This window comes from Mycetomoellerius zeteki, unplaced genomic scaffold (genome assembly GCF_001594055.1).
Source record: "Mycetomoellerius zeteki isolate Tzet28-1 unplaced genomic scaffold, Tzet1.0 scaffold105, whole genome shotgun sequence".
Classification (NCBI taxonomy): domain Eukaryota; kingdom Metazoa; phylum Arthropoda; class Insecta; order Hymenoptera; family Formicidae; genus Mycetomoellerius; species Mycetomoellerius zeteki.
Window position 1 is genome coordinate 786,435 of NW_017255965.1, and position 18,263 is coordinate 804,697.

Sequence of the window (18,263 nt, forward strand, 5' to 3'; positions counted from 1 at the left end):
AATTTTGGTAGCAACACATGCTTAGCAATGCATACTTAGCAAGCATGCCAGCAACAAGATAGACACGTTGCTATCTGGGTTATTGATGTGTGTGAAAATATAAATTTTAATTTTTATATTTATATTTTTGACTCTTTGATATGATTCGATTTTTTACTTATTTATAAGTAGGAATATATTTTGATTATAATCATTGATCGATTTCTGTCGTGAATATTGGAAAATTTGTTGCATATTTATTTTGCTTTTGCTATATCGAAGTATAATATTATAAAACTGTAAAAATTGAATGAAATTATTATAATACTTCCCAAAAGAAGATAAATAAATTACTATGTACTGTTTAATGAACGTAACCACGTATTTAAATCTCCGGTAAAATAATCAAGGAACTTTGTCGTTCGTTTTACGAGGAAGATTATTTTTTTTGCATCACGTTTACAGCTTGTATGAAAGGTTGTAAATCGTATCTATATATAAATGCGCTTTGTAAAACTCCTGGAGACTGTGTTACGTCTGAGAGGGTTTTCTGCGTCTACCGAATAGATTGCTCAATACGGAACTGCGTTTGTAATCTTTCCGATTGCCACCCGAGCTTTGCTCACTTTCTGATCCACTCTCTGACGCAGTTTGTGGAGCTGCTGGCGGAGCGACATAAGGCGGCAACGATGTCGGTCTACCAGTGTAAGCATTGTTTTGTTGCTGTATACCCTGTAAAATAATATGAATTATCGTTTAGGCTTATAAACGAAAAATAGTGAGATTTATAGATTTGTAATGACACTGAGAAATCGTTATTATCGTAGCAGCCTTAATTTAAATATAATACATTGAGTTTGAGTAATATTCTAAAATATACATTTTACAAAATAATTAAGAATGTAATAGTGGTTACAGTTTCATAAAGTTCGTAAAGTAAATAAAAATTATATAAAAGTTTTTTCTCTCTTTAATTTTCAAAAAAAGAATTTAATTTATTTAATATGAATTTGAAAAGTAGGAAGTTACCTGTCTAATGTTTGGTACATTCCCATATGCTGTAACAGATAAAAAGTGCAATTAAAACATTTTCATTCCGTTAAATTGAGATCACAAGTTGATGCAACATTTAATTAGAAAATTCTGCTAAAATAATTTTTTGTTATTATACCATAAACAGCTATTTACAGTTGTTATTATCAATTATATAAATTGCAGAGTTAGAAAATCAAAGTGCAGATATATTGGTAAAATGCGACATTAAATTAAAATTTTTGAAGTGTTTACAAACACAAGTAGCGGAAATCTGTTAGTATTAATCTTTTGAAAGATATGACTGTGTTTCAGTTAAAGGATTATATACATATGTAAATATTATAATTGATTCACGTTTGCTTTAACATTTTACATCCCTTGCCAAGCAATTTGCCAGATGCAGAAAAATTTTTGATAAGATGCGGGTGTAGATGAGTGATGAAAATAAAAGTATTATATGTATAAACGCAGAATGAATGCATGCGATTTTCACATCGACCTCCTTTTATCGAATGTGAATGTTTTGTAATGACTGACCAGAATCATGAGGAATATTCCACTGAACCATTCTAGTCGGCGGAGGAGCACTCGATGGCAATGGAGGTGCTAATTCTATAAAATGACGATGAACGTTCACGAATGTCGACGAATATTGAGTAGAATCTTCCTAAACCTTTTGAATCTTTTAACTTAAATTATATGATGACGTACCTTGATGTTGCAGAGGAAGATCTACACTGTTTTGTCGATGCCATACTGGTGGCTCGTTCGATGAATACTGGCTGGAACCATTGTGATTTAATGTTGCACTTCGTTGTTGATAAACATTAGGCCTTCCTTGTGGTAAATGATGTTCTATATCTGTGTACATATGATAGCACACATTTAAACAAACCTTTACATAAAAAAAATACAAAATTATAGATTATAATATATGAATGCTTGGAAAAATTATTGAATACAAGATGTAAATACAACGCAAAATACATTTTGTCTAAAAAGGCATACCATTTCGTCTGTATTGCACCATATTTTCTGAACTGGAACGCAAAGGGATAGGTGGAGGAGCGCCTCGCGGCGGTATAGGCGGTTTGTCGGTTCCCAGCATCGCGGAATTCTGTTGATATTGATCCCGCTGAGCCGCCAGCTGCTCTTGCTGTATTAACTGATGCTGCTGCTGCTGCTGCGCGAGTAGCTGTTGTTGCCTGTGCATCTGCAGAAATTCCGTCTGAGTCTGTGGTTGCTCGGATTTCTGTGACGCCAAGAACGTTTCGGAGTTTTGCACGTCGTTGCGCCGTTGCTGATTGTGCCGATGCATCTGCAGGAACTCTATTTGTACCGAGCTGGGTGAGTGTTGATTTGGCGAAATGGGATCGCGCCTGATCACAGAGTTCTTGCGTTCCATCTCCGGTGTGGAAGCGCGGCTACTTCCGGTCGACGCGTTGTCATCCGCGTGTTCGAGCTTCGAACTCTGTAACCTTTGCAAGCCGTCTTGCTGCATCTGAATTTGAAAAATAAAGGTTTACTTTATAGTTCAAATTTTAGGATATTGAAATGAAGTACAATATATGAAAAATTAAAAGACTAAAAGATTGAATAAATAGTAATATTTCCTAAAAAGAGAGGGTTTATAGAAAATTGTAAAAATATAATGTTTTTATTGCAAACCTTTTGAGACTCATCGTAGCTTAAGAGTTGCATACTCGGTGGTAATTTTGCATGAAATGAGATTTTATTAACCCAGTCTTCCATCTCCCCTTGACTTGGTGCTAAAAACAAGAATTCCGAACCGTCCGTGCATTTCAGTCGAAATACGTTTTTCTTCTTCGTATAATCATCTGCTTTCTCGCATATAGCATTGAAAATTGTTATCGGGGCAGTAGCCGCTTTGCTTAATGCAAAATCATCTGTATCCTTGAAGAAGCATAGCAGTTGTCCGCACAATACTGAAATGATTGTAAAATAAGAATAAGTTTAAAAATAAGGAAACACTTTACAACTATTTAATTTCATGAAAGTACCAGTGTAATACTGCTTCCACGATCGAACGGCTGCCTTTTTGCCAGCACTTTGAAGCTCGTGCTTTCGTTCAAGAAGACCTTGAATCTCGACTGGTCGCAGGTCGTCCATGTTCTCCATTCGTTGTAGTTTTCGGAAGCTTTGCGTTCTTCGCCTGGTCGTGAAGCTCGGAGTTCGTTTTGGTTTTTTCGTATCCACTTTCATACTTTCGGCCCTCTTAATATCCGAAGTTGCTGAAAAAATTTGTGTATGGCATAATCAATAATAAAATCTTCTTATACTGACGGTAAAAGTAAGACGGTGAATAAATATTTTGCAAATCCGATATTTACAATCGAAATCAATCATTGGTATTATCAAAATCAAAATTAAAATCAAAATGAGGAGCAGACTTCCAAAATGCATCTTGTCAAAAATTTCATTTTTTTAGTTAGAGATGGCATAGTGTTCAGTATTGAAAAACTCATATTTTAAGCTACTCTATGATGTTCTAAAAGCATTTTTTTCACAATCAATTTACGTGCTGAAAAAAGTCTAGACATTCAAAGTGCATTATGTCCTTTAACTAGAGATAAAATGCATTTGTTCAACATTATTAGAAATAGTTTAGCAATTTTGTTTAACATTTTACGTTTTACTGATTGGCAAATTGTTATTTTCTGTAAGGCGCGTGGCTTCCTTGTGGCTTTCTTTTTCGTTTCTTGAAAATTATTAATTTTGGACAAAACACATTTTGAAAGTCGCTCCTCAAATATATTCCTACTTATAAAATTATTAATTAAATTCTTTACATAAATATTACGTACCTCGTCTTAATTTTTCGCTAAACATGTGCGATAGACCGTATGGCTTCTGAGGTGTCGGAGGTTCTGTTGTTTCGGAACTGATAGCACCTTTCAGCGGAGATAACCTGATGAACAGGTCAATGATATTTGCGAAAACATTAAATTATTATTTAAAATATAACCAGCTTTGTGTGGAGTTTTAATTTTTACTCACATATTCGCAGATTCATGTTCGTCAACCGAGCCATTAACTTCGTCGTGTTGCGCGCGATGAGAATTGTCTAATAATCGCCTACGTTCCTCTTCACGTTTCCGCTCTTCGGTTATCCTTTGCACCTCTTTACGTTTCCGTTCCTCGATCCTCGCGCGTTCGACACGCTCTTTCTCCGCTTGGCGCGCAGCCATTTCTTCCTCTTGCTGCTTTTGAAAGGCTTCCTCTAGCTATGTGAATATTTATGATATTAAACATTTATATTGTAAGCTTTCAACAATACTAATCAATAATTGTTATCTTCATTTTATTAAACAATAAACTCACCATCGTTATCCGGTTAAGCGCGCTGAATCTTTCCTCCTGTGCCTGTATAGTTTTCTCAAAGTCCTCATGCTTCCTTATCAACTCCTCCACTTGCGAAATGCTCTCTCCCAATTTTTCGTCTTGCAGCATCGGCTCCCTGTTGACTATCCAATTTTCCAGGGTTTCGGCATCCCTCTTGAACAACTGCGTATCCAAATTCTGTTCGTAAATGTGCCTTCTCTTCTGCCATGTGTCCTTTAGGATCTGTTGGCGTTGTTGCAATACCGATATTTTGTCCTCGATCTCTTTCGCCAAGAAATGTCCCTGCTCGATTAGCTCCTGTCCGGTTCGATAGAATTTCTCAAAGGCTTCCTCGCGCGTATCAATCTCTGATTTGTATTCGTTATGCCTGGAAAGCAGCACTTCGGCACCAGGAACGTCCCGTGCTAATTCTGGCGCCGTCACCTTGGCCACCATCTCGTTTATCCAAGATATCAGCTTCCTGTACTCGCCCAAATAGGTCTGCAACTGTTCTGCTTGAGCTAGTTTGCTTCGCCTCTGCGCCGCTTGCTCTAGTAATTCGGCCCAGGCCGCTTCTGCCTCTTGATGTTTCACGTTGATGTGTATACGCGCATCAGGGAACAGCTCAATCAACCTTGATGCTTCCTCCATTAGACTCTCCACTTGTTCCTTCACAGCCGCCAGGTCAGTCTCAAATCCCTGATGTTTCCTTACCAGTGCCTGAATTGTTTCCAAATCTTGGCAATAGCCATCCGAGCTGAGAGCTGCTTCCTTCTCTTGTATCCAGGAGATAGTTTCATCGGCTGTCCTGTCAAACATATGAACCTGTTTGGCGCCCGCCAACGCGTCTTGTCGAGCGTGCGCTAATTCTTTCAAGTCCTCCCATTGTTGTTTTGTTTCGTCAATTTTCTGAAGTATCTTGCTTTTTTCGGGATTGTTCTGCTCGATCAGCCTTTGCCCCTCGTCGAGTACAGCCGATACACGTCCTTCGCTGGTCGTTAAGCCAGCTAGGAAATTATCGAATATCTGAATCAGTAGTTCCACGTGTTCTACGTCACATCCGTAGTCCTCCGATGCGGCGATCTTTAATTATAATATTTAATAATTATATCAATATCAATTTCATAGTATGTTATAAATATAGATTAGTATAATGTATAAAAAGGCAAAATTATGTAATTATTACTTAATTATCTAAACTTACCGTTGTTTGGTCCCCGATCCATTCAATCACTTCATCCGCTTGTCTGATAAATTTATAAAACTTCTCGCTTTCCGATAATCTTTGCAGTCTATATTCTTTCAATTTTTGCAATTCTTTGAATTTAAATTCAATATCCGCTTGTTTTTGTGCGATATTCTTGCTATCAAAATGATGACGTTCGACTAGGCCACGCGAAAGTTTCTTCAGATTATCGACCGTGTTTTCAAAACCGGACAGGTCACGCTCAATACCTTCTAACTTCTTCAGCAGAGACTGCACAGAGTCTTCATCCTTGCCATGATCAGATGAACTAAGTTGTGGATGTTTCTCTCTAATCCATTGCTCAGCTTTTGCAGCTTCGGCATAAAACTATAAAGAGCAAATTTAATTTTTTTTATCGCGTAAATGAAAATGATCAAAGTTATTAAATTATTATATTATTAAAATTATTGAAATTATTTTGACGTTACACTTATTTCATGTAACAATTATTGTAAATTATCAAGAAAATGATAATAATTAATTTTATATATCAATAAAAGTATATTTGATTTCTTACCATTTGTGATTCTACAGCATCGAGTAATCTCAATTTTCTGACACTTGCTAGATCTCTAAGGTGCGATAACTCCTCTTGCAACTTTTTAGTCAACTGTTCAATCTTGTCCGCTGCAAAGTGTCCACTTCTAATCATCACAGTCGCTCTGCTAACCAGTGAAGCTACTACAGGCTCTCTGGACAATAGTTCTGCTTCCAAAGTATGGTGTTTCTTTTGCAATCGTTGTACAGTGGTCAAAGAGCTACCGAGATCGTTGCTCGCGGCTAATGGTTCCTTTTCCGATAACCAATGCAATTCATCTTCGACATCTCTCGCGAATTGATGCAGTAACTTCGCGTCTTCCAAATTATCCCTGCGTATCTGCATCGGCTCCTGAAGACTGTGATATCTGTTGATCGTAACTAACGCTCTCTTTTGAATCTCGTCACTCAAGAAATGATTTGATTTCTGAAAGCTGGCGGCGGTGTCTTTGATAGATTCGCACGCCTCGTTGTGACCGAGCACATCGTTTTCCAAATTAGTGTGCCTTTTCAACAAATTCGCCACGCTCGATAGGTCCTTGCCATGATCCTCTGATTGCAATTGAGTTTCGACTTCATCCATCCATGTCTCGAATTCGTCCAAACTGCGGCCGAATAGCAAGGCTTGATACGCATCATTCAACCGGTTCTTCTTTAGCTCGCTAGTTTCTTGTAAAAGACGCCATTCTGCCTCCAATTCGTCCAAACGTTCCTGTATATCCTTCGAGGCGTAGTGATTTTCCTCGATAAGCGCTTCGCCCTCATTGACGACTGCCGCAACTCTCCCTTTATTTGCCATCAACTCGCTCTCGAATGCAGCGTGTTTCTGTATCTTGCTTTGCAAATTTGAGGAATCTCTATAATTTTCATCGCCCGCCACCTGTTGCTTCTGATGTAGCCAACCGTCCACCTCATATATGTTCCTGAGGAATTGGTGCAAGTGATGACTCTCCAAAAGTTTCTTTCTTCTAGCTGTTGCACTATTTTTCAATTTGTCCCTTCTGGTACAAACCGAAGTAAGTCGCTGCTTTATTATACCTGCATCCGCATGTTCACGCGATAAGATTTCATTTGCGAATTTTTCGAGTTCTTCAATACGTCCTAATTGAGACGCTAACATCTTTTCGAATTCCTCATGCTTACGTAACAGCGTCTCGACGCCCGATAACGATTCACCAAGATCGTCGTTGTTGAGGAATGCTTCTTTCGTCGCCAACCAACTGTCAGCCTGATCGGCTTGCTCTTTGAATAATTGCAATTGATGCGCTTGTGTTAATTTTTGTCTGCGATTATCCCAAGCATTTCCCAAGGTTTGCCTGAGTTCTTCCAAATGTTCAAGATTATCCTTGACGTCATGGTTGATTGACAGGAGTTTATGCCCATGATCTTTTAAACCTTTAAATATATCTTGTCTACCGTCAATCTCTGCCTTCCTTTCTTGATGTAGTTCTAGTACAGCTTGAGCTTCGGATATAGTGGTCGGTGGTTCGGATTCATCCATGCGTTTGATAGTATCTGCCACCCAAATATCCAATTCATGCAGATCAGCTTGGAACTTGTGTAATGTATAGGCTTGATTCAAAGCATCGCGTCGTTGTCGAGTCACACGTTGTAGATCATCCCAGTTAGATTGAAGTTCGGACAATATCCCATTTATTTCGGATGCCTTGTCTGGGTATTTATGCGATAAGTTTCGCGCCTCTATCTTATGTTCCTAAAATGACATATAAAAATGAAAAAATTTGAAATATAAAATCTTCTTAAAATCATATTTAAAACAAAATATGAAGTGCAACTTATTGAATATTAAACTCGAAATTTATTGAAATTCTATTAATATATGAGCGACATATATTAAAGATATTAGCTATTTATATAATAACTGAAAATAATAATCATAAATATAGAGATAGCTAAATTAAATTTCCATTACTATCATTTTATTGAATAAATTTACGATTATTAATTTTGAAATACAAAATTTCTAAAAATTGTGTGTGTGTGATGTCTTCACCTTCAGTTTTCCTTCTATTGCTGTCATGTCTCGCTCCATAGCCTCTTGTTTTCTTTGCAACTGTTCGACAGCAGGTAAATCTTTTCCTGTATCACTCGTGTTCATGGCCACTGATTTCTCAATAACTCTTTGGTTTGTGTCGTCAATATCTCGATTAAATAGATGAATCTCTAATGCACCAGCTAATGTTTCGCGATACGCGCTTAGAGCACCTTGCAAACCTTTCCACTTATTATTAAAGTTATCGCGCCGTTGTTGAATTGCTTTTGATTCATTATCACGACCCTGCAAAAAATATAGTAAAATGACATGAATATTTTTTAATAATGAAATTTTATTTCAATGATATACTTCAATATAATATTTATCTTTTTATGCTAAAAATTTTACCTGTTTTATAAGTTTATCCGCCAAAGCATTGATCGATTTTATTCTAGAATCATCCACTCGCATATCACTGTCTACATCATCGAGTTTCCTCTGAAGACTTAAGCAGTGCTCATAATCCTTTCCAGTATCACCAGCCTGAACCATCATTTCTTTATCTCTGATCCAAGCCTCGATCTTTTCCACCTGATTGTTGAATTCCAAAATATCTTGAGCCTCTTCTAAACCTCTGCCTCGATTTCCAGATTCCAACAACAATTTTCGCCAGGATGCATGTAAATGATCTAATTGCTGACGAATTTCCGCACTCGCTGGATGTTTTCGCGCTAACAAAGTCTCTCCTTTTGCTATTTTGTAAATAAATTTATTATTAATTTTCGAATAACAAAATAATTCAATGAACCGAGCCATAGTTACCTGTTCATCAATCAATTACCTCTAATTTCTTCAATTCTACTCTGATTTGCTGCCAGCTCTGCTTGGAATGCCTGGTGCTTCTGTAACTTTTTGATCTTGTCTTCCAAGCTGGATACTTCGCCTTTGGATGCTTCTGCTTCCAACTTTTTCTGCTTTTCGCCTATCCAAGACTCGGCTTCACCAACGTCTCTAACAAACTGTACATGTAGCAAACTGGCTTCCAATCTTCTTCTTCGCGCATCGCACAGATCACGAATTCTTGCGCGTCTTTGAATGACCTCGTTTAATCGTCGGGCGATCGTCGGTGAGTCAAAATGATTCTGCTCCAGAAGTTTGTTCCCATGCTCTTGCAGCGCCGTCAGCTTCTCTTCGTGGGTGACTAACAGCTTTTCAAATTCGTTGTGTTTTTTCATTTGCGCATCTACTTCTTCGACTGAGACTCCGAAGTTATCGCCGCTCAGTGCAGCTTCCTGAGTACTAGACAAGGTGTCAAGTTGTTTGGCGTCTCTGAGGAAGAAATGCAAATCGATTAGCTGGTCCAAGTGCACTTTCTTTTGCTGCCAAGCGGTGTGTAGCCTCTGTCGCTCATCCAATAGCTGATTACACTTTTCCTCGACCTCCTAAGAAGTATATCGATGTGATTAACAAATACTTGTGCGAATGTTATTATCTATGATAGATAAGTGGCCTGTTTTTTTTGGCTGAACTTTTGCACCAGTTTATCTTTCTTCCTCTTCTTTCCTCCTGGAGAGAAAAGGAAGAAAGATGAACTGGTGCAAAAGTTCAGCCAAAAAGAACAGGCCTAAGATGTCTGTGATGTATAGCCTTACCATAGCGGCGTAATGACCAGTTTGCACCATAGCTTCGCCTAAATCGAGCACTGAGCTAAAGCTGTCCTCTCGTGCTTCAATTTCTCCTTTTAGAGCTTCGTGCTCTGCTTTCAAAATTTGCGCGCTGGCCGCGTCTCGAACCTTTTCCTCCGTCGACATTGTAGCACGAAGTCCAGCTGCCCAGTTCATCAGGTCCCTTACCTAAATGTTTCTCCCGTTAAAAATAATATAAATCATCAAATATAACTGTTCAAAAGTATAACTTAGTACCTGAGTAAGGAATCGTTGCAAATCGCAGCTAGCTTGTAATTGATCCCTTCGATGAGCAGATCTTTCTTTCAATTCCTCCCAATGAGCAACAACGATTTGTTGCTGTTGATCGATGTGCACTGCGTTGTTGCCCGGATAATGTACTTGTAATCTGGACGCATCCTCGACTAACACTTGCAGCTGAGCCTCCAAAGCAACCAAATCATTCTCGAATCCTTCATGTCGTCTAATTAAAGCTAAAACGGAATTTAAGTCACGACCAAGATCCTCTGGCAAAGCAGCCTCTTTCTCTTGTATTCGTGATAGCGCTTCCGCCACGTCGCGATGAAATCGATGAATTTCGCCTGCCGCTTGCAATCGTTGTTCGCGATTTCGGATGAGACCCAATAGATGTTGCCACGATTCTCTACAATAAAAAATTGTATTATATCTTAAAGTTAAATTTTGTTATCTTTTTTGGAATTGTGTAAAATTTTCAAGTAAAAGGTACAATTCAGAGAAATCATTTTATCACTTGTAATACAGTAAATAATTATAGTATTGACAAGTGTGCAAAAATTTGTGAATTAGTTAATACATAATAATTTCTACATTACAATTTTAGAATATTACATGATTTTAGAATTCGAAAATTTTAAAACAGAGTTTTAGAAAGCAGAAGATCCAAGAAAGATTAAAGATTTCGGAAAGAAGATTGCGAAGTCATGAAAAATGAGAAGCGTGAAAAATAGATAAATTTTGAATCATAGCATGACGCTTATTTTTATATAGGGTGTCCCACAATTCGTCGATATATAATAGTTTTTAAATTAATAGTGGTTAAAGTTAACTAATCATAGAGCTAATAACGTTGAAATACTTCACTAATTATATTTAAACATAGAAAATAATTACATATGCAACATACATAACATAAAAATATTACAGGATATTAAAAATAATAAATATATAATTAATTAATTTAAAAACTATTACAGTCTCAATATATTTTGGTATAAGTATTTTTGTCTTATTTTTAAGTCAGGAATATGTTGTTAAAATTTCGATCACGAATTGGGACATCCTGTATATACATGAGTCAGTTCATGTAACCAAGCATGTACTCACTTCATTACCTCCTGTCGATTTTGTACTTGAAGCACCGGATCGTCTTCGTCAGATCTATGTTGAATGCGTATACGAAAAAAAAGTTAATAACCAACACCGACCCAACACCAAGAAAAAATAAGCAGATAATTACAAGAAATATTATGTTACATGATATTAATTTATGTCAAATATGCCATCTTGTTAATTTATTGCATGCAATTAAGTGAGATACTAATATTCTACGAGAGCAATAAAAAAAAGTAATGAAATGAAAATAATGACAAAAAAGTTCTTATTGAATTAGATATTAAAGATTTACCCTAATTGTTCCTGACGTTTTTCGATGTCCTGGATATAAGGACTTTCGTTCGCGATTAGTTTTCTGGCTAATTCTTCGCACTGATTAAACCTCTCGGAGCCAGCCTCTATTCGATGCTTGAAATCATTGAATTTCGCTTGCAATAGCAGCAGATGTTCGTAATCTTGTCCGTAATCCTCCGACGCGGCTGCTTGTTCTTGCTCTTTAATCCATTGTTCCAACTCTCTGCTTTCTAGGAAATATTCATGCCGATACATGCTCTCCATTAAACGTTGCTGTCTTACTGTAGCTAGTCTCTGCAAGGCGCGCATTTGTTGAACAATCGCTTGCTGCTTGTTGGCTATCGCTTTGCTGTCGGGATGCTTTGAGTTGATCATTGTAGAAGCAGTGTGTCCCATTTCTGTCACAATGCCATTGTATGTGTCTAATTCCAACTCAACTGCCTGTAAATTATAAGCCAGATATGAATTTTTAGTAACATGACTAATTATGACATTATAATTAGTGTCATAATTAGTAGCATTAGTTAAATAATAAAGTGAGTTGTTTGACTGATAGTATTTTATTATTCGCAAAATATATACCTTATGTTTTGTCAATAATTTCGTGGCAGCATCGCGATCCCTGCCATAATCGGTAGAACTCAGCACATCGTTTTTCTCATTAAGCCAGCTTTCGACTTCACCGGCTTCGAAAAAGAATTCTTGTGCTCTTAGGGACAAGTCCAATGCTCTGCTGCGCTCTCCTGCTTTGTCTTGTAAATCTCTCCACGCATCATCCAGAACATCGCACAGTTCTTGGATCTAGTAAAATCATTAATGCATCTAATTATTTATTATTATCTAATAGCTCAATGAATAACATTTTCAACATGTTACTCGCGCAAAACAAATACGAATTAATGATTCATTAAGTAGTTAATCGCTGATATCAATAATAATTGACACACTGCCTAGAATTCCGTCGCTGTGGCAAAAGTATCAGTTTTGTGTCTGCATGCAATAACATATATATATATATATATATATACGCCTTCTATCTCGATTCCTGAGACTTATTCTTAAGCAATAGAATAAAGTCAGAAAGCTTGTTGTGCAATTAAAATTAAATTATTAAAATTAATAATAAAATTAAAAAATAAATAATAATTTTTACATTTTTAGTGTAAAATAAGCTGCAAAACAAGTAAGATAATAATAAATAAATATAAAAGATTATATTGTTAAAATACTTATATATAAATTTTCGTATTCCTATAAAAAAAAAAGAATAAACATCCATATAAACGACTCTCGATACATGATTATCAAATCTCTTTGACAAAAAAAGTTACGCATAGATGTATACGGTTTTTTTTATCAAAGAGTGTATATATCTGTGTAACATTTGTTAAAGAATATATATATTTGAAAATAAATTCCTACCGTACAATTTTTATACGTAAAGTTTTACAATACATTGGATATTTTGTAATACGATTTTTAACAGCATATTAAAATCTTTAAGATTTTCATGTATAAAAAGTCGATCATATAATATAAAGATAGTTCACGTAATTTTAGAAACTATGCTACAGAAGTACAGTAACTGTAGTTAACATCTTATAAAAATGATAATAATTAAAATAATTTGTTAATTACGTGATGTCTAACTGGATTGCTAACAATTATTGAAACAGAAAAGCAATAAACATTTGTGACATTTCCCATGCGTTTGTGTGTCTACCTTACCTCCGTAGACGCGGTACCCTTCAAGATGCTCCAGCTGTGCAAAAATCACAAGTTCTTACTCCAGTCTTATATCAGCCAATCATCGTGCGAGAATCCACGAAAAAAAAAATATTATTTGACAAAGAAAAACTTTACCTTTTTCTTCTCCGGATGAACTTGATCAATGAGTGTCTGTCCAGAAGCCAGAGTCTTATCTATCATAGGCTGATGACCAGCAATCTCCGCTTCTAACTTCTTATGTTTCTTGTGCAAAGTTTGGGCCTGATGCAGGTTCTGTCCGAGTGTCGTTGAGGATGCTTGAGGCAAATGGTCCTTGATCCATTGCAATTCTGCGTCCAACTCGAAGCCAAATTTGTGGAAGCGTAGACTCTCCTCCAATGCTTCTCGACGTCGCTTAGCTGGTTCTTTCAGGCTGCGGAATCTATCAAATATAATAAACTTCATGCATCATTTGTATATTAACGATCATCTCGATAACGAATCAATTTGATCATTGAACAATTAGTTTAAAAGAAGGAATGGTAATTGAAGAAAAAATTTTCACGTACTTTTTTTGGGTCGCTTGACTGGTCTTCAGAATATTTGCCGCATCGAAATGACCCTCGTGTGCCATTTCCTGACCCATGGCCACCAGATCGTCCACCTTCTGCTCCCATTGACACATGTCGCTCTCGAGGGTCTGGTGTTTCTTTAGTAATTCCTTGCAACTGCGGAGATCCGTACCTACTTGCTTACTTTGCAAACAGGTCTCTATCTCCTCTAGTTTCAACCTAGCATCTTCCATAGTGCGATTATATCCGTGTTGTGAGGCCGCTTGTCGCAATCTACGGCCTTTTTCCAACGACAATGCTACCAATCGGTCCCATTGATCATTTAGGTCCTTCAAAGTTTTTCCTACATCGTCTGATCGGTAATTTTCTTCTGATATAAGCGCCTTGCCCGCTTTGTTGACTGCTCTTAATTGTCCCTCATTGGCACGCAATTCTCGCTCGAAAGCTTCGTGCTTTTGTAGTTTACGCTCGAGATTGTTTAAATCGCGATAGCTTTCATCGGCCGCGGTTTTCATTTTGTCACCCAACCAATCGCGCAAGTCATCCACTTCGGCTGAGAATTGTTGATAATGCTCAGATGCGTTCAAAGCTGCTCTTCGGCGTTGAGCAGCGTCTTTCACTGCCATCCGACGAGCTAGTACTTGATTTCTTCTTTCGTTAATGCTAGATAAATTAGATTTATGTAGCTAATGTGATATAAAAGTTTCTTAATATTTTGTTTTAAAAACAAATTTTTGTAATAATGATTTCAGTTTAATTTAATTTTATAAGATCTATAATATAATTTTTTTACTCGTATCGATCAATTTGACAAATTCTTCTAATACTTACTAATCTTTTTCGTAATGATTTTGGGCGATTAATTTGTCCGCAGTGTCACTAAATGCTTTTAATCTGTCATCTTGCGCGTGAAGAGTGTTCTCGAATTTTTCATGTTGTTTTAATAGAGCCTCGACGTCATCCAAAGATTCGCCTAAGTCCGTGAATTCGAGGAAAGCTTCGTGAGAACTGGTAGTAGCTTCGATCTGATCGGCTTCTCGATTAAATTGTTGTAATTCTAGACATTGTCGTAGCCATTCTTCTTTCGTTATCCAATTCGCTGTTACCGTTGGATATAATCCATTTAACTTCTCAAGACGTTCGCGTACATCTGTCAATGTTGGATTACGACGTAATAGTTCTCTACCGAGATCTTCAACCTCGCGGAATCTATAAGCATAGAAAAAAGGATAGTTTATAAAAAATTAGATATTTCACTAACAATATTCTTTACTAATTCAATAAGAATATGCTAGTAAAAAATATTTTAATAAACTCATTATTAATAGTAAATTATTTTTATTAATAATATTAAATATAGTATTTTTATTGAATTTCATGAAATGTTTAAATACAAAATTGTTTGTACAATATTAGCAGTTACATACTCATCTTCTTTGGTTCGTATTTCTTCTCCAAGTTCCATGTGCTGTTTCTTAAGTTGCTCGGCAGTAGCAACGTCTCTTACTGATTCTTCGGCCTTCATTATTTCTTGTGTATCTGTGGCCCAATTAATTAAGTTCTTTGAACTGTTTATGAATATCTGTTGACCAACCGCGTCTTCTAAACGAGATCGTCGTTCCTTGGCCTTTGTTTGGACTTGGTTCCACAAATCTTTGATCTCGTTTTGTCTCACATTAACATTGTTACATTCATGTGGATACGAACTCTTAACGCTGTTGCCTAATAAATTTACTTTCCGTACCTATAAAAATAAAATTATATGAAAAAATTAAGAGTTATTTTTTGTTATTTATTATTTGACTCTTTATTTATTAAAAATTCTGAAATTATCTCACTTTTTCTTCAACTGGCGCCAATTCCCGTTCCAAATGCTGATGTCTCCTTTGCAGAGCTTGCACAGTCTTCAAGTCAGGTCCCAACTCGGCCGTATCTAGCTGGGTGATTTTCTCCAGCATCCAATCGTGAGCCTCGTCGCAAGTTCTGTTGAATAACTCAACGCTGGACGCGCCCTCCAAGCTCTTTTCTTTCTGTGTTTTCAGCCAGTTTAGATGATCCCATAGTTGATGAATATGCCTCTGTCTGGTCTTGACTTTATCTAGCTGACTGTGGCCTTGTCGAACAAATTCATCTACCGCTGCGTCTATTGCCTCCACCCGTTTCCCGGAAGCCGATAGATCCGTTAAAAATTTCTCATACTTTCTCCTTGCCGACTCGACGTTGTCGCGAGGATCGTCGACTCTTAACATCTTCTCCTTGTCTTTGATCCACTTTTCAAAGTCGTCGCATTCTCGGTAAAAACCATAAAGCCTGATGGCGTCCTCCAGCAATGCATGACGTTTTACAGCGAGATTTTGTAACTCGCTGTAAGTTTCATTGATTTTTTTCTGTCGCTTTTCCACACTATCACCATCGCTCACCGTCTTTCGCTTAATCGGCTTCACAGTAGACTTAATGGATTTCAATCGTCGAATTGGTACCACCTGTTTCACCATCTTCGTCTTCTTCACGCGCTGTGTCACTTTGATCTTCTCAGGTCTACGTACTTGCACTTGCACAACCTTTGGCTCAATCTCACGCACGTAATTAGCTGGCACAAATCCGTCCGTACCGTCAGCTTTCCTAACGCTCCACCAGTCGGGGTTTGTCTTGTTTAACAGGAACATGACTTCACCCTTCACCATATGCATGCCCTGACCGTTAAACGGATATAAACTCTTCACTTGTGGTACCAGTCTATCCTCATTAATGGTTCGCGGCTCGAGTCGTTCGACTACTTCGTCCACCCACTCGTCTTGCGGCACCAATCTGATCTCCTTGCTCCATTCTTCCTGCTCAAGTTCGGCGACTGGTTCTGGATCGGCAGACAATTCCAGAGTGGAGATGCCAGATTTAATGAGTTTCTCCGCCTGTGTGTTTAAGGACTGTACATCACCTTTGTAGGCGTTTAGCTCACCCTCCAAATCTTTATGCCTTTGCAACAAGGCTTGAGCGCTTGGTTCGTCCACTCCATAATCTTCTGAGGCTACTAGAGCCATTTTCTCGTTCATCCACGAATCCGCCTCGTTCGCATCGGCGTAAAATTGGAACGCTTCAGCTGCATCGTCCAGCTGTTTCTTTCGTAATGCCGCTAGTTCCTCCAAGACTCTCCAGTGTTCCTGCAATGAGTCTATTCGATTCTGTATCTCCAATGCCGATGGGTGATTGTCGGCTATCAGTTTTCTGCCGGCATCGCAAAGTTGCTCGGATTTAGGCCTGCGCACTTTCGTCTCATCTTGCAAGGCTTTATGTTTCTGTTGCAGCGATATTACGGCTCGCAAATCCTTCGCGGAAATGCCAGCCTTACATATTCGCTGTTTCTCTACCAACCACGACTCTTCGTCCTCGTGATCTTGAAGAAAGTGGAAGAAATTTCTGGCGTCCTCTAGACGAGCTTTACGCTCCTTACTGTTTTCCACAAGTTCGTCATAGGCGTGATTTAGTAACTCCAGCTTTTGTTGCAACAATGGTGCCTCCTTATTCTGCGGCTGTGCCAAGTGTTGAGCGGCCTGTCTACCGAGTCGTCTCTGGCTCTCGCCTAGAGCCGTCACCTGCAGTTCCTGCAGGCTGTGTTTTTGCAGCAGATCCTCGACTCCGAGTAAGTGTGGACCCACGTCAGTGCTCTGGAAGTTCAGCTGAAGCTCTTGGATGGAAGCCAACGTTGTATCGATTTCTCTCATTAAGGTCATTAGTGAGCTAAGCGCGACCAGATTGGATTTGTGATTGTCCAGCAAAGCCAGCAATTCTTTCCATCTTTGCAACACCTCTTGCTCTCTGCTGCGTACTCTCTCTAAACCGTGATAATTTTCCCGCACCAATTCTTCGGACATGTTTGTTAAATCGTGGAAACGCTCCTCGCGTGCCAAAATATCGGCGCTGATGGCCTCGTGTTTCTTCACTGTGGCATCTACTTGTGCTAGATTGCTGCCATATCGGGGATCCGTCAGGACTTGAATCATTTCTTTCAAATAACCTTCTCTGAGTACCCTCTTTCTTTCAAACTTATAATTCAATTGCTCGAGCCTCTCTTGTCGCAACAATTCAGTCCTCAGGGCGACTTCACGGCGATGCTCCGCTCTCTCCAACTCTACCCAATTTCTTTCGATGTCGTGGATCAGTTGACCCTCCTGTGGGGTAAACGCTGGCTGATTCAAAGACTTTAATCGGGTATTTATGTGGAAGTATAATGCTTCTATCTCGGACCGTTCCTTGTACTTAGGTGGTTTCTCCACTGTTCGGTATTGCTTGAAGGCTAAGAGTTCCCGTTGAATACCTTCGAGTGAGTTTGGAAAACTGCGATTCTCTAAAACCTCGATTTTCATCTTGATCCATTCCAACAGGTCAGTTGTTAATTTCTCGTAATGAATTTTCATCTTATCAGCGTCCATCATCTGGCCAACAATCTGTGAGTATAAAAAAAGAAAGTCAACTCTGTAGCTGAGATATTTAATTAAATTTTAATTAATTAAATTTTAAAA

At 38.0% G+C, this 18,263-nt stretch overlaps 1 protein-coding gene across 4 annotated transcripts in view; it reads right to left on the minus strand.

The window, feature by feature from the left end:
• Positions 1-291: 291 nt before the first annotated feature.
• Positions 292-18,263, minus strand: part of kst (spectrin beta chain, non-erythrocytic 5 kst) — a 73,244-nt gene continuing 55,272 nt past the window's right edge. For 2 of the 4 annotated variants that reach the window (XM_018446723.1, XM_018446701.1), the window contains exons 6-30: positions 15,585-18,188; positions 15,174-15,490; positions 14,578-14,955; positions 13,744-14,409; positions 13,331-13,616; positions 12,050-12,268; positions 11,466-11,908; positions 11,165-11,218; positions 10,058-10,463; positions 9,788-9,988; positions 8,977-9,577; positions 8,544-8,887; positions 8,154-8,438; positions 6,120-7,853; positions 5,561-5,929; positions 4,357-5,439; positions 4,033-4,259; positions 3,840-3,943; positions 3,036-3,266; positions 2,683-2,960; positions 2,023-2,515; positions 1,726-1,875; positions 1,552-1,626; positions 1,009-1,037; positions 292-711 (exon numbers count right to left, since the gene is read on the minus strand). In XM_018446723.1, coding sequence (XP_018302225.1) covers positions 511-711; positions 1,009-1,037; positions 1,552-1,626; positions 1,726-1,875; positions 2,023-2,515; positions 2,683-2,960; positions 3,036-3,266; positions 3,840-3,943; positions 4,033-4,259; positions 4,357-5,439; positions 5,561-5,929; positions 6,120-7,853; positions 8,154-8,438; positions 8,544-8,887; positions 8,977-9,577; positions 9,788-9,988; positions 10,058-10,463; positions 11,165-11,218; positions 11,466-11,908; positions 12,050-12,268; positions 13,331-13,616; positions 13,744-14,409; positions 14,578-14,955; positions 15,174-15,490; positions 15,585-18,188 — 11,778 coding nt within the window. In that variant the 3' untranslated portion in view covers positions 292-510. The remainder of the gene's footprint in view (positions 712-1,008; positions 1,038-1,551; positions 1,627-1,725; positions 1,876-2,022; positions 2,516-2,682; positions 2,961-3,035; positions 3,267-3,839; positions 3,944-4,032; positions 4,260-4,356; positions 5,440-5,560; positions 5,930-6,119; positions 7,854-8,153; positions 8,439-8,543; positions 8,888-8,976; positions 9,578-9,787; positions 9,989-10,057; positions 10,464-11,164; positions 11,219-11,465; positions 11,909-12,049; positions 12,269-13,330; positions 13,617-13,743; positions 14,410-14,577; positions 14,956-15,173; positions 15,491-15,584; positions 18,189-18,263) is intronic. The other 2 variants (XM_018446708.1, XM_018446715.1) reach the window with 2 other exon arrangements.